This window comes from Anomaloglossus baeobatrachus, chromosome 10 (genome assembly GCF_048569485.1).
Source record: "Anomaloglossus baeobatrachus isolate aAnoBae1 chromosome 10, aAnoBae1.hap1, whole genome shotgun sequence".
In the NCBI taxonomy this organism is placed as follows: domain Eukaryota; kingdom Metazoa; phylum Chordata; class Amphibia; order Anura; family Aromobatidae; genus Anomaloglossus; species Anomaloglossus baeobatrachus.
In genome coordinates this window covers 6617442-6632242 of record NC_134362.1, presented here as the reverse complement: position 1 = coordinate 6632242, position 14801 = coordinate 6617442, and the positions used below count along the sequence as shown (strand labels likewise).

The following is a 14801-nucleotide window of genomic DNA, read 5'->3' as shown; positions in this document are numbered from 1 at the left end:
GAGAGACACAGGAGTATACAGACAGGACGGTCAGAGACACAGGAGTATACAGACAGGACGGTCAGGGAGGATACAGGAGTATACAGACAGGACGGTCAGAGATACAGGAGTATACAGACAGGACGGTCAGAGAGACACAGGAGTATACAGACAGGACGGTCAGAGACACAGGAGTATACAGACAGGACGGTCAGAGAGACACAGGAGTATACAGACAGGACGGTCAGAGAGACACAGGAGTATACAGACAGGACGGTCAGAGAGACACAGGAGTATACAGACAGGACGGTCAGAGAGACACAGGAGTATACAGACAGGACGGTCAGAGAGACACAGGAGTATACAGACAGGACGGTCAGAGAGACACAGGAGTATACAGACAGGACGGTCAGAGAGACACAGGAGTATACAGACAGGATGGTCAGGGAGACACAGGAGTATACAGACAGGACGGTCGGGGAGGATACAGGAGTATACAGACAGGACGGTCGGGGAGGATACAGGAGTATACAGACAGGACGGTCGGGGAGGATACAGGAGTATACAGACAGGACGGTCAGAGAGACACAGGAGTATACAGACAGGACGGCCGGGGAGGATACAGGAGTATACAGACAGGACGGTCAGAGACACAGGAGTATACAGACAGGACGGCCGGGGAGGATACAGGCGTATACAGACAGGACGGTCAGAGAGACACAGGAGTATACAGACAGGACGCTCAGAGAGACACAGGAGTATACAGACAGGACGGTCAGAGACACAGGAGTATACAGACAGGACGGTCAGAGAGACACAGGAGTATACAGACAGGACGCTCAGAGAGACACAGGAGTATACAGACAGGACGGTCAGAGACACAGGAGTATACAGACAGGACGGTCAGGGAGGATACAGGAGTATACAGACAGGACGGTCAGAGACACAGGAGTATACAGACAGGACGGTCAGAGAGACACAGGAGTATACAGACAGGACGGTCAGAGATACAGGAGTATACAGACAGGACGGTCAGAGAGACACAGGAGTATACAGACAGGATGGTCAGAGATACAGGAGTATACAGACAGGACGGTCAGAGATACAGGAGTATACAGACAGGACGGTCAGAGAGACACAGGAGTATACAGACAGGACGGTCAGAGAGACACAGGAGTATACAGACAGGACGGTCAGAGACACAGGAGTATACAGACAGGACGGTCAGAGAGACACAGGAGTATACAGACAGGACGGTCAGGGAGGATACAGGAGTATACAGACAGGACGGTCAGAGAGACACAGGAGTATACAGACAGGACGGTCGGGGAGGATACAGGAGTATACAGACAGGACGGCCGGGGAGGATACAGGAGTATACAGACAGGACGGCCGGGGAGGATACAGGAGTATACAGACAGGACAGCGGCCATCATTGCATTAATAAGCCCCCTGCACCGCGTTTCTCGCTGCCCTCCAGAGCGCCCAGTGAAGTAGGGGTTAATCCCGGTTGTGGGTCGGTAGCCGGAGGCTCGCACCATGGAGTCCAGAGCTCTGCTCATAGAGGCCATAATGACCATTTCCCAGCAGCTGTCACTCCACGGACAGACACAAGGTGGCGGCAGAGGGTAAGGTTTACAGAAGGAATGACGCCAGAGGTTTCCATGGAGACTGGAAGCCATGGCTCCTCTCCTCACTCCCCGGAGACTGGAGGATCAAACCCAACAAGTCATCCACAGCGAACCAGGACATTGTACTGATGAAAGCAAGAAAACTGATGGGAAACATTCATCCACAAACTGGGGAGAGACTGAACCCAAAGTGTGATAAGAAGTCAGTGAGCGGCGGTGGAGGAAGGCTCATGGTTTGGGAAATGTTTTCTGCAGCAGGAGTTGGAGCTCTCATACAGATACATGGCAGAGTGATACAAGTGTGGATCAGAACCTTCTTCACAACACGCGGATCCTTACTTGTGTCCATCACTTAAACAGCCAGCAGTTTTCATGCAGGACAATGCCCCCTGTCACACAGCAAAATGGGGAGAGCAGCTCCTGGAAACAATGAAATGGCCACAGCCCAGAGTCCTGATCTAAACCCAATAGAAAACCTCTCGAAAATCATTGGAGACAAAGTTATGGCTGAGAAACCACAAAAGTCAAATAACTGTGGAAGAGACTGGAAGAAGAGTGGACCAAAATCCCCCCAGAGCAGTGTGAGGGACTAGTGATGTCCTGTGGAAGAGACTGGAAGAAGAGTGGGCCAAAATCCCCCCAGAGCAGTGTGAGGAACTAGTGATGTCCTGTGGAAGAGACTGGAGGAAGAGTGGGCCAAAATCCCCCCAGAGCAGTGTGAGAGACTAGTGATGTCCTGTGGAAGAGACTGGAAGAAGAGTGGGCCAAAATCCCCCCAGAGCAGTGTGAGGGACTAGTGATGTCCTGTGGAGAGACTGGAATAAGAGTGGGCCAAAATCCCCCCAGAGCAGTGTGAGGAACTAGTGATGTCCTGTGGAGAGACTGGAAGAAGAGTGGACCAAAATCCCCCCAGAGCAGTGTGAGGAACTAGTGATGTCCTGTGGAGAGACTGGAAGAAGAGTGGACCAAAATCCCCCCAGAGCAGTGTGAGGAACTAGTGATGTCCTGTGGAGAGACTGGAAGAAGAGTGGACCAAAATCCCCCCAGAGCAGTGTGAGGGACTAGTGATGTCCTGTGGAAGAGACTGAAAGAAGAGTGGGCCAAAATCCCCCCAGAGCAGTGTGAGAGACTAGTGATGTCCTGTGGAGAGACTGGAAGAAGAGTGGGGAAAAATCCCCCCAGAGCAGTGTAAGGGACTAGTGATGTCCTGTGGAAGAGACTGAAAGAAGAGTGGGCCAAAATCCCCCCAGAGCAGTGTGAGGGACTAGTGATGTCCTGAGGAAGAGACTGGAAGAAGAGTGGACCAAAATCCCCCCAGAGCAGTGTGAGGGACTAGTGATGTCCTGTGGAGAGACTGGAAGAAAAGTGGGCCAAAATCCCCCCAGAGCAGTGTGAGGGACTAGTGATGTCCTGTGGAAGAGACTGGAAGAAGAGTGGACCAAAATCCCCCCAGAGCAGTGTGAGGACCAGTGATGGCCTGTGAAAGAGACTGGAAGAAGAGTGGACCAAAATCCTCCCAGAGCAGTTTGAGGACCAGTGATGTCCTGTGGAATAGACTGGAAGAAGAGTGGGCCAAAATCCCCCCAGAGCAGTGCGAGAGGCTAGTGATGTCCTGTGGAAGAGACTGGAAGAAGAGTGGGCCAAAATCCCCCCAGAGCAGTGTGAGAGGCTAGTGATGTCCTGTGGAAGAGACCGGAAGAAGAGTGGACCAAAATCCCACCAGAGCAGTGTGAGATACTAGTGATGTCCTCTGGAAGAGACTGGAAGAAGAGTGGGCCAAAATCCCCCCCAGAGCAGTGTGAGAGACTAGTGATGTCCTGTGGAAGAGACTGGAAGAAGAGTGGACCAAAATCCCCCCAGAGCAGTGTGACGACCAGTGATGTCCTGTGGAAGAGACTGGAAGAAGAGTGGGCCAAAATCCCCCCAGAGCAGTGTGAGGGACTAGTGATGTCCTGTGGAAGAGACTGGAAGAAGAGTGGGCCAAAATCCCCCCAGAGCAGTGCGAGAGGCTAGTGATGTCCTGTGGAAGAGACTGGAAGAAGAGTGGGCCAAAATCCCCCCAGAGCAGTGCGAGAGGCTAGTGATGTCCTGTGGAAGAGACCGGAAGAAGAGTGGACCAAAATCCCACCAGAGCAGTGTGAGATACTAGTGATGTCCTCTGGAAGAGACTGGAAGAAGAGTGGGCCAAAATCCCCCCCAGAGCAGTGTGAGAGACTAGTGATGTCCTGTGGAAGAGACTGGAAGAAGAGTGGACCAAAATCCTCCCAGAGCAGTGTGAGAGGCTAGTGATGTCCTGTGGAAGAGACTGGAAGAAGAGTGGGCCAAAATCCCCCCAGAGCAGTGTGAGGGACTAGTGATGTCCTGTGGAGGAGACTGGAAGAAGAGTGGGCCAAAATCCCCCCAGAGCAGTGTGAGAGACTAGTGATGTCCTGTGGAAGAAACTGCAAGAAGAGTGGTCCAAAATCCCCCCAGAGCAGTGTGAGAGACTAGTGATGTCCTGTGGAAGAGACTGGAAGAAGAGTGGACCAAAATCCCCCCAGAGCAGTGTGAGAGACTAGTGATGTCCTGTGGAGGAGACTGGAAGAAGAGTGGGCCAAAATCCCCCCAGAGCAGTGTGAGGGACTAGTGATGTCCTGTGGAAGAGACTGGAAGAAGAGTGGGCCAAAATCCCCCCAGAGCAGTGTGAGGGACTAGTGGTGTCCTGTGGAGGAGACTGGAAGAAGAGTGGGCCAAAATCCCCCCAGAGCAGTGTGAGGGACTACTGATGTCCTGTGGAAGAGACTGGAAGAAGAGTGGACCAAAATCCCCCCAGAGCAGTGTGAGAGACCAGTGATGTCCTCTGGAAGAAGAGTGGGCCAAAATCCTCCCAGAGCAGTGTGAGAGGCTAGTGATGTCCTGTGGAAGAAACTGCAAGAAGAGTGGGCCAAAATCCCCCCAGAGCAGTGTGAGGGACTAGTGATGTCCTGTGGAAGAGACTGGAAGAAGAGTGGGCCAAAATCCCCCCAGAGCAGTGTGAGGGACTAGAGATGTCCTGAGGAAGAGACTGGAAGAAGAGTGGGCCAAAATCCCCCCAGAGCAGTGTGAGAGACTAGTTATGTCCTGTGGAAGAGACTGGAAAAAGAGAGTGGGCCAAAATCCCCCCAGAGCAGTGTGAGGGACTAGTTATGTCCTGTGGAAGAGACTGGAAGAAGAGTGGGCCAAAATCCCCCCAGAGCAGTGTGAGGGACTAGTGATGTCCTGTGGAAGAGGCTGGAAGAAGAGTGGGCCAAAATCCCCCAGAGCAGTGTGAGAGACTAGTGATGTCCTGTGGAAGAGACTGGAAGAAGAGTGGGCCAAAATCCCCCCAGAGCAGTGTGAGGGACTAGTGATGTCCTGTGGAAGAGACTGGAAGAAGAGTGGGCCAAAATCCCCCCAGAGCAGTGTGAGAGACTAGTGATGTCCTGTGGAAGAGACTGGAAGAAGAGTGGGCCAAAATCCTCCCAGAGCAGTGTGAGGGACTAGTGATGTCCTGTGGAAGAGACTGGAAGAAGAGTGGGCCAAAATCCCCCCAGAGCAGTGTGAGAGGCTAGTGATGTCCTGTGGAGGAGACTGGAAGAAGAGTGGACCAAAATCCCCCCAGAGCAGTGTGAGAGACTAGTGATGTCCTGTGGAAGAGACTGGAAGAAGAGTGGGCCAAAATCCTCCCAGAGCAGTGTGAGGGACTAGTGATGTCCTGTGGAGGAGACTGGAAGAAGAGTGGGCCAAAATCCCCCCAGAGCAGTGTGAGAGACTAGTGATGTCCTGTGGAGGAGACTGGAAGAAGAGTGGGCCAAAATCCTCCCAGAGCAGTGTGAGGGACTAGTGATGTCCTGTGGAAGAGACTGGAAGAAGAGTGGATCAAAATCCCCCCAGAGCAGTGTGAGACTAGTGATGTCCTGTGGAAGAGACTGGAAGAAGAGTGGGCCAAAATCCCCCCAGAGCAGTGTGAGAGACTAGTGATGTCCTGTGGAAGAGACTGGAAGAAGAGTGGACCAAAATCCCCCCAGAGCAGTGTGAGGGACTAGTGATGTCCTGTGGAGGAGACTGGAAGAAGAGTGGGCCAAAATCCCCCCAGAGCAGTGTGAGAGACTAGTGATGTCCTGTGGAAGAGACTAGAAGAAGAGTGGACCAAAATCCCCCCAGAGCAGTGTGAGAGGCTAGTGATGTCCTGTGGAAGAGACTGGAAGAAGAGTGGACCAAAATCCCCCCAGAGCAGTGTGAGAGACTAGTGGTGTCCTGTGGAGGAGACTGGAAGAAGAGTGGGCCAAAATCCCCCCAGAGCAGTGTGATAGACTAGTGATGTCCTGTGGAAGAGACTGGAAGAAGAGTGGGCCAAAATCCTCCCAGAGCAGTGTGAGGGACTAGTGATGTCCTGTGGAGGAGACTGGAAGAAGAGTGGGCCAAAATCCCCCCAGAGCAGTGTGAGAGACTAGTGATGTCCTGTGGAAGAGACTGGAAGAAGAGTGGGCCAAAATCCCCCCAGAGCAATGTGAGAGACTAGTGATGTCCTGTGGAAGAGATTGGAAGAAGAGTGGGCCAAAATCCCCCCAGAGCAGTGTGAGAGACTAGTGATGTCCTGTGGAAGAGACTAGAAGAAGAGTGGACCAAAATCCCCCCAGAGCAGTGTGAGGGACTAGTGATGTCCTGTGGAAGAGACTAGAAGAAGAGTGGACCAAAATCCCCCCAGAGCAGTGTGAGAGACTAGTGATGTCCTGTGGCTGCAGATGAAGTCATTCACAGCGACGGCCGGTGACGTCCTACTGATTGTGACTGTTGTCACCTGCAGAACATTTACTGATCATCTCTCTACAGTCACTGCTGCTCTCTAATTATCAGCAGAATTAGGCCTGTTTCACACGACAGTGATTCTGGTATGTGCTAGTTTTTATACGTACCAGAATCATGGACATATGCAGACCCATTATATTCAATGGGTCTGCGCGCACACCAGTGATTTTTCCACTAACCGTGCCTTCGTGCGGCGTACACGCGTGTCCGTGATTGCCGCACGGAGACAAGTCCGTTTTTTTCTCTGGCATCACTGATGTCCCACGGACCACACTATGGTGGATCCGTGAAACACGTACCAGAAAAAAACGTAAATATAAAATAAAAAAAACAACATTTTCAACTCACCTTTCCGACGCTGTGTTCTACCTCTGCTCTCCGCAGCTTCCTGGCCGGCTCATACATATTCATGAATGCAGCCAGAGCCGACCCAGAAGTAGCTGCAGAGAGCGGTGGGCGGTCGCTGCAGAGCTGACGAGTTCAGCACCATGGAGAGCAGGAACGGGAAAGGTGAGCATATGTGCAATCACAGAGGGACATACAGTGCTGGCCAAAAGTATTGGCACCCCTGCAATTCTGTCAGAGAATACGCAGTTTCTTCTTGAAGATGATTGCAATCACAAATTCTTTTGTATTCTCTTCATTTAATTTGTCTTCAATGGAAAAAAAAAAAATTGTCATAAAGCCAAATTGGATATAATTCCACCCCAAACATAAAAAAGGGGGTGGACAGAAGTATTGGCGCTGTGTGAATAATCCTGTGCTGCTTCTGTAATTTGTGTAATAACAGCGCCTGTAACTTACCTGTGGCACCTAACAGCTGCTGGCAATAATAAATCACACTGGCAGCAGGTGACATGGATTAAAGTTGCCTCAGCCTCTGTCCTGTGTCCTTGTGTGCACCACATTGAGCATGGAGAAAAGAAAGAAGACCAAAGAACTGTCTGAGCACTTGAGACTCCAAATTATGAGGAAGCATGAGCAATCCCAAGGCTACAAGTCCATCTCCAAAGACCTGAACGTTCCTGCGTCTACGGTGCACAGTGTCATCAAGAAGTGTAAAGCCCATGGCACTGTGGTAACCTCCCTAGATGTGGAAGGAAAAGAAATATTGACGAGAGATTTCAACACAAGATTGTGCGGATGGTGGATAAAGAACCTCGACCAACATCCAAACAAGTTCAAGCTGCCCTGCAGTCCGAGGGTGCAACAGTGTCACCCCGTACTATCCATCAGCGTCTGAATGAAAAGCGACTGTATGGTAGGATACCCAGGAAGACCCCACTTCTTACCCCGAGACATAAAAAAAGACAGGCTGGAGTTTGCCAAAACTTACCTGAGAAAGCCTAAAACGTTTTGGAAGAATGTTCTCTGGTCAGATGAGACAAAAGTAGAGCTTTTTGGGAAAAGCCATCAACATAATTTACAGGAAAAAAAAGAGGCATTCAAAGAAAAGAACACGGTCCCTACAGTTATACATGGCGGAGGTTCCCTAATGTTTTGGGGTTGCTTTGCTGCCTCTGGCACTGGACTGCTTGACCGTGTGCATGGCATTATGAAGTCTGGAGACTACCAACAAATTTTGCAGCATAATGTAGGGCCCAGTGTGAGAAAGCTGGGTCTCCATCAGAGGTCATGGGTCTTCCAGCAGGACAATGACCCAAAACACACTTCAAAAAGCACTAGAAAATGGTTTGATAGAAAGCACTGGAGACTACTAAAGTGGCCAGCAATGAGTCCAGACCTGAACCCCATAGAAGACCTGTGGAGAGATCTCAAAGTGGCAGCTTGGAGAAAGCCCCCTTCAAATCTCAGGGACCTGGAGCAGTTTGCCAAAGAAGAATGGTGCGCCCCTTACCCTGCTCTAGTGACATGGTGTACCCCTTACCCTGCTCTAGTGGCACGGTGTGCCCCTTACCCTGCTCTAGTGACATGGTGCGCCCCTTACCCTGCTCTAGTGGCACGGTGCGCCCCTTACCCTGCTCTAGTGACACGGTGTACCCCTTACCCTGCTCTAGTGACACGGTGTACCCCTTACCCTGCTCAAGTGGCACGGTGCGCCCCTTACCCTGCTCTAGTGGCATGGTGCGCCCCTTACCCTGCTCTAGTGGCACGGTCCACCCCTTACCCTGCTCTAGTGGCATGGTGCACCCCTTACTCTGCTCTAGTGGCACGGTCCACCCCTTACCCTGTTCTAGTGGCACGGTGCACCCCTTACCCTGCTCTAGTGGCACGGTGCGCCCCTTACCCTGCTCTAGTGGCACGGTGCACCCCTTACCCTGCACTAGTGGCATGGTGCACCCCTTACCCTGCTCTAGTGGCACGGTGCTCCCCTTACCCCGCTCTAGTGGCATGCTGCACCCCTTACCCTGCTCTAGTGGCATGGTGCACCCCTTACTCTGCTCTAGTGGCATGGTGCGCCCCTTACCCTGCTCTAGTGGCACGGTGCGCCCCTTACCCTGCTCTAGTGGCACGGTGCGCCCCTTACCCTGCTCTAGTGGCACGGTGCGCCCCTTACCCTGCTCTAGTGGCATGGTGCGCCCCTTACCCTGCTCTAGTGGCACGGTGCACCCCTTACCCTGCTCTAGTGGCATGGTGCACCCCTTACTCTGCTCTAGTGGCATGGTGCGCCCCTTACCCTGCTCTAGTGGCATGGTGCGCCCCTTACCCTGCTCTAGTGGCACGGTGCGCCCCTTACCCTGCTCTAGTGGCACGGTGCGCCCCTTACCCTGCTCTAGTGGCATGGTGCGCCCCTTACCCTGCTCTAGTGGCATGGTGCACCCCTTACTCTGCTCTAGTGGCATGGTGCACCCCTTACCCTGCTCTAGTGGCATGGTGCGCCCCTTACCCTGCTCTAGTGGCATGGTGCGCCCCTTACCCTGCTCTAGTGGCACGGTGCACCCCTTACCCTGCTCTAGTGGCATGGTGCACCCCTTACTCTGCTCTAGTGGCATGGTGCGCCCCTTACCCTGCTCTAGTGGCATGGTGCGCCCCTTACCCTGCTCTAGTGGCACGGTGCGCCCCTTACCCTGCTCTAGTGGCACGGTGCGCCCCTTACCCTGCTCTAGTGGCACGGTGCGCCCCTTACCCTGCTCTAGTGGCACGGTGCACCCCTTACCCTGCTCTAGTGGCACGGTGCGCCCCTTACCCTGCTCTAGTGGCATGGTGCGCCCCTTACCCTGCTCTAGTGGCATGGTGCACCCCTTACTCTGCTCTAGTGGCATGGTGCACCCCTTACCCTGCTCTAGTGGCATGGTGCGCCCCTTACCCTGCTCTAGTGGCATGGTGCGCCCCTTACCCTGCTCTAGTGGCATGGTGCGCCCCTTACTCTGCTCTAGTGGCATGGTGCCCCCTTACCCTGCTCTAGTGGCACGGTGCACCCCTTACCCTGCTCTAGAGCAGATCTCCATGGAGGAATGGGCACAGACCCCCAACAGTGTGTGCCAACCTTGTGAAGACAGAAAACGTCTGACCTCTGTCATTGCCAACAAAGGATAGAACAAAATATTGAGATGAACTTTTGTTATTGACCAAATACTTATTTCCCTCCAGAATTGGCAAAAAAAAAAAATCTTCCAAATCAGAGGCGGGGATTTTCTGGATTTTCTGGATTTTGTCTCCTAGTTGTGGTCTCCTCTGATGTCAGTTACAGGCCGACGTCATCTTTATACGGGGGAGACCTGCACAATTGGGGGCTGAATAGTGACTTTTTTCCCCACTTTACATCAATATTTGTTTTTACAAAGTTTCGAAAGCGATGAATGAAGCCGCTTTGTTCTAAGCTCCTGCGTCCACAGCTCCACTGCAGAGTCATGTGTCTCCATGGTTACAGACAACGTACGCAGGACATAAAAAAACAACAAAAAATAAACAAGAACCTGCAGCCAATCAGATCATCAGAAAGATGAAAACAATAGTTGTCTCCAGCACATTCCAAAAACTTAGAGACTATAGGTCCCCGGCCCCGTGCTCAGGGGCCAATCTGCCCCCGTCACCTGGATGCTGACAAACGCCAGCACACAAAGGGTTACACAGCTGAGACTGGAAACATTGTATCTAGATACAAATATTTACTGATAATTCTGCATTAGGGGCGTTCCTGGCGGAGCGGGGGCTTATAATGTAACTATAGCGGGGTCTTCACTTGTGGCAGAGGGGCTCCAGCACCTATAGATACAGTCCCTGCACCCCAGGAGCTGACACTCGTTACAAGCACCGATCACCCCGGATCTTAGAATCGTCCTCATCTCGCCTAACCTTTATCTTCCTCCGCGCTCGCTCTGAGTGGGAGAAAACGTGAATCCTTTATTCCTTGTTTCCGTAGCAACACGTCCTCAGCGAGCAGGTAAAAGACACACAATGGACTGGAGTAATGAAAGACTGGAAACACGCGGAACGCGGAGACGAGGAAAAGACTGGAAACACGCGGAACGCGGAGACGAGGAAAAGAAAGACTGGAAACATGCGGAACGCGGAGACGAGGAAAAGAAAGACTGGAAACACGCGGAACGCGGAGACGAGGAAAAGAAAGACTGGAAACACGCGGAACGCGGAGACGAGGAAAAGAAAGACTGGAAACACGCGGAACGCGGAGACGAGGAAAAGACTGGAAACACGCGGAACGCAAAGACGAGGGAAAGCATGGAAACATGCGGAACGCGGAGACGAGGAAAAGAAAGACTGGAAACACGCGGAGACGAGGAAAAGAAAGACTGGAAACACGCGGAACGCGGAGACGAGGAAAAGAAAGACTGGAAACACGCGGAACGCGGAGACGAGGAAAAGACTGGAAACACGCGGAACGCAAAGACGAGGGAAAGCATGGAAACATGCGGAACGCGGAGACTAGGAAAAGAAAGACTGGAAACACGCGGAGACGAGGAAAAGAAAGACTGGAAACACGCGGAACGCGGAGACGAGGAAAAGAAAGACTGGAAACACGCGGAACGCGGAGACGAGGAAAAGAAAGACTGGAAACACGCGGAACGCGGAGACGAGGAAAAGAAAGACTGGAAACACGCGGAACGCGGAGACGAGGAAAAGACTGGAAACACGCGGAACGCAAAGACGAGGGAAAGCATGGAAACATGCGGAACGCGGAGACGAGGAAAAGAAAGACTGGAAACACGCGGAGACGAGGAAAAGAAAGACTGGAAACACGCGGAACGCGGAGACGAGGAAAATAAAGACTGGAAATACGCGGAACGCAGAGACGAGGAAAAGACTGGAAACACGCGGAACGCGGAGACGAGGAAAAGAAAGACTGGAAACACGCGGAACGCGGAGACGAGGAAAAGACTGGAAACACGCGGAACGCGGAGACGAGGAAAAGACTGGAAACAGGCGGAACGCGGAGACGAGGAAAAGAAAGACTGCAAACACGCGGAACGCGGAGACGAGGAAAAGACTGGAAACACGCGGAACGCGGAGACTAGGAAAAGACTGGAAACACGCGGAACGCGGAGACGAGGAAAAGACTGGAAACACGCGGAATGCGGAGACGAGGAAAAGCCTGGAAACACGCGGAACGTGGAGATGAGGAAAAGACTAGAAACACGCGGAACGCGGAGACGAGGAAAAGCCTGGAAACACGCGGAACGCGGAGACGAGGAAAAGCCTGGAAACACGCGGAACGCGGAGACGAGGAAAAGCCTGGAAACACGCGGAACGCGGAGACGAGGAAAAGCCTGGAAACACGCGGAACGTGGAGATGAGGAAAAGACTAGAAACACACGGAACGCGGAGACGAGGAAAAGCCTGGAAACACGCGGAACGTGGAGATTAGGAAAAGACTAGTAACTCGCAGAACGCGGAGACGAGGAAAAGACTAGAAACACGCGGAACGTGGAGATGAGGAAAAGACTAGTAACTCGCAGAACGCGGAGACGAGGAAAAGCCTGGAAACAGGTTGAACGCGGAGGCGACTGAGAACAGGTAGAGCGAGAAGACGACTGGAAAAAGACTGGAAACACGCGGAAACAACGAGAAGACTGGAGAGGGGCGGAATGGATGATCAGTCCTTGGAAAATCTAACCAGTATGGTGTCACCGGACTAGCACTTTAAATTTTGAAATCTTACAATGTAATCTTCTGTTACTGGCAGAGGATTTCTCACATTATAGAAACAATCAGCAGTGTCACTGCAGCTCTGGAGGTGACTGGAGGATAACACACTAACAGCAGAATAGTGACTGCAGCTCTGGAGGTGACTGGAGGATAACACACTAACAGCAGAATAGTGAGTGCAGCTCTGGAGGTGACTAAAGGATAAGACATTGAGATAGATGTGAATCTGTCCCCATCAGGGTTTGTTGTTGTGTTCTCTGTTTACATCAGATGAGGAATTGTTACAATGTATCAGGGTGAAGAGTCCTGTGAGAATCTGTGTCCTCTGCCGGTGATACAGTGGCCGCACACACCGGGCGCCATTCATCACTGGCTGGAAACTCTTCCACGTGGCACGCAATTGAGGGATTTTGTGCAAAATTAAAACCGATCTTTATTTCTTGGCCCTTTCTGGCGACATTGCAGCGACTCGTCCTGATAAAACCCCTCAGGAGGGAGGAGATCGGCCACATCCAGAACCTCGCAAGTGATGAAATGTGAGAAAACATCTGGAATCTGCAACCGAAGCGTGAAGATAAAACCAGACGCTAAAGATGGCGCAAAACACGAGAATAAAGCGCAAAGAAAACCGGGAAAACAGAAGAAAATTAGACAAAACCGGCAGAAACGCCCCAATGACCGGATCACAACCCGCGGTCCAGGCCGACACCGCGCCGGTCACATCTCCGGTATGACGCGATCACGGTGTCAGCAGCAGAGCCCACGACACCGGGACCCCAGAGCCGCTCCTCAGCCCCTTATTAGCCCCCCCACCCCGGTGCAGGTCGGGGTCAGTCACTGCGGGGCCCCTGTAATGATGCAGTCTATTCCTATAGGGGTGGGGGGCGAGGAGAGGGCTCTGCTATATTTAGCACTGTGCAGCCTCGGGGGGAAATTACGAGTCCATTGTTAGTAATAAAAGCCGTCGTCTGATATCAGAGGATCTGACTTCATTCACGTGGAATCCAGGGATCAGCCGCAATCCAGGGATCAGCCGCAATCCAGGGATCAGCCGCAATCCAGGGATCTGCTGGAGATTCCGAGAAACCAAAGCAAGAAGCCATGGACGCGGCACCGAGGAGAACCACAGAACCGCACCGTGTGAGCGGGGGCCACCAGTGTGCGAAGGGTTAATACATGGTATCAGAAAGGAAAACAAAGATAAAAAGGGTCTGCAGAGAGCGGAGGACCCCCAGAGACAAGGACAGGAGACTCTAATATATCTCTGTATACAGGGAGCTCCCCCTAGTGGTGGCTGCAGACAGGATCTTATCATGTATCTCTGTATACAGGAAGCTCCCCCTAGTGGTGGCTGCAGACAGGATCTTATCATGTATCTCTGTATACAGGGAGCTCCCCCTAGTGGTGGCTGCAGACAGGATCTTATCATGTATCTCTGTATACAGGGAGCTCCCCCTAGTGGTGGCTGCAGACAGGATCTTATCATGTATCTCTGTATACAGGGAGCTCCCCCTAGTGGTGACTGCAGACAGGATCTTATCATGTATCTCTGTATACAGGGAGCTCCCCCTAGTGGTGGCTGCAGACAGGATCTTATCATGTATCTCTGTATACAGGGAGCTCCCCCTAGTGGTGGCTGCAGACAGGATGTTATCATGTATCTCTGTATACAGGGAGCTCCCCCTAGTGGTGGCTGCAGACAGGATCTTATCATGTATCTCTGTATACAGGGAGCTCCCTCTAGTGGTGACTGCAGACAGGATCTTATCATGTATCTCTGTATACAGGGAGCTCCCCCTAGTGGTGACTGCAGACAGGATCTTATCATGTATCTCTGTATACAGGGAGCTCCCCCTAGTGGTGGCTGCAGACAGGATCTTATCATGTATCTCTGTATACAGGGAGCTCCCCCTAGTGGTGGCTGCAGACAGGATCTTATCATGTATCTCTGTATACAGGGAGCTCCCTCTAGTGGTGACTGCAGACAGGATCTTATCATGTATCTCTGTATACAGGGAGCTCCCCCTAGTGGTGACTGCAGAAAGGATCTTATCATGTATCTCTGTATACAGGGAGCTCCCCCTAGTGGTGGCTGCAGACAGAATCTTATCATGTATCTCTGTATACAGGGAGCTCCCTCTAGTGGTGGCTACAGACAGGATCTTATCATGTATCTCTGTATACAGGGAGCTCCCTCTAGTGGTGGCTACAGACAGGATCTTATCATGTATCTCTGTATACAGGGAGATTCCTCTAGTGGTGGCTGCAGACAGGATCTTATCATGTATCTCTGTATACAGGGAGCTCCCCCTAGTGGTG

The 14801-nt window shown here is 52.2% G+C and overlaps 1 protein-coding gene across 3 annotated transcripts in view; it reads right to left on the bottom strand.

Annotated features, from left to right (window-relative positions):
* TUB (TUB bipartite transcription factor) overlaps nucleotides 1–14801 on the bottom strand; it is a 156037-nt gene that overhangs the window by 132404 nt on the left and 8832 nt on the right. Inside the window, exon 1 of one of the 3 annotated variants that reach the window (XM_075326008.1) lies at nucleotides 1438–1557. The exons of the other annotated variants lie outside the window; for them this stretch is intronic. Coding sequence (XP_075182123.1) covers nucleotides 1438–1550 — 113 coding nt within the window. The 5' untranslated portion in view covers nucleotides 1551–1557. Of the gene's footprint in view, nucleotides 1–1437; nucleotides 1558–14801 lie in introns of those variants that run through there. 3 annotated transcript variants of the gene reach the window in all.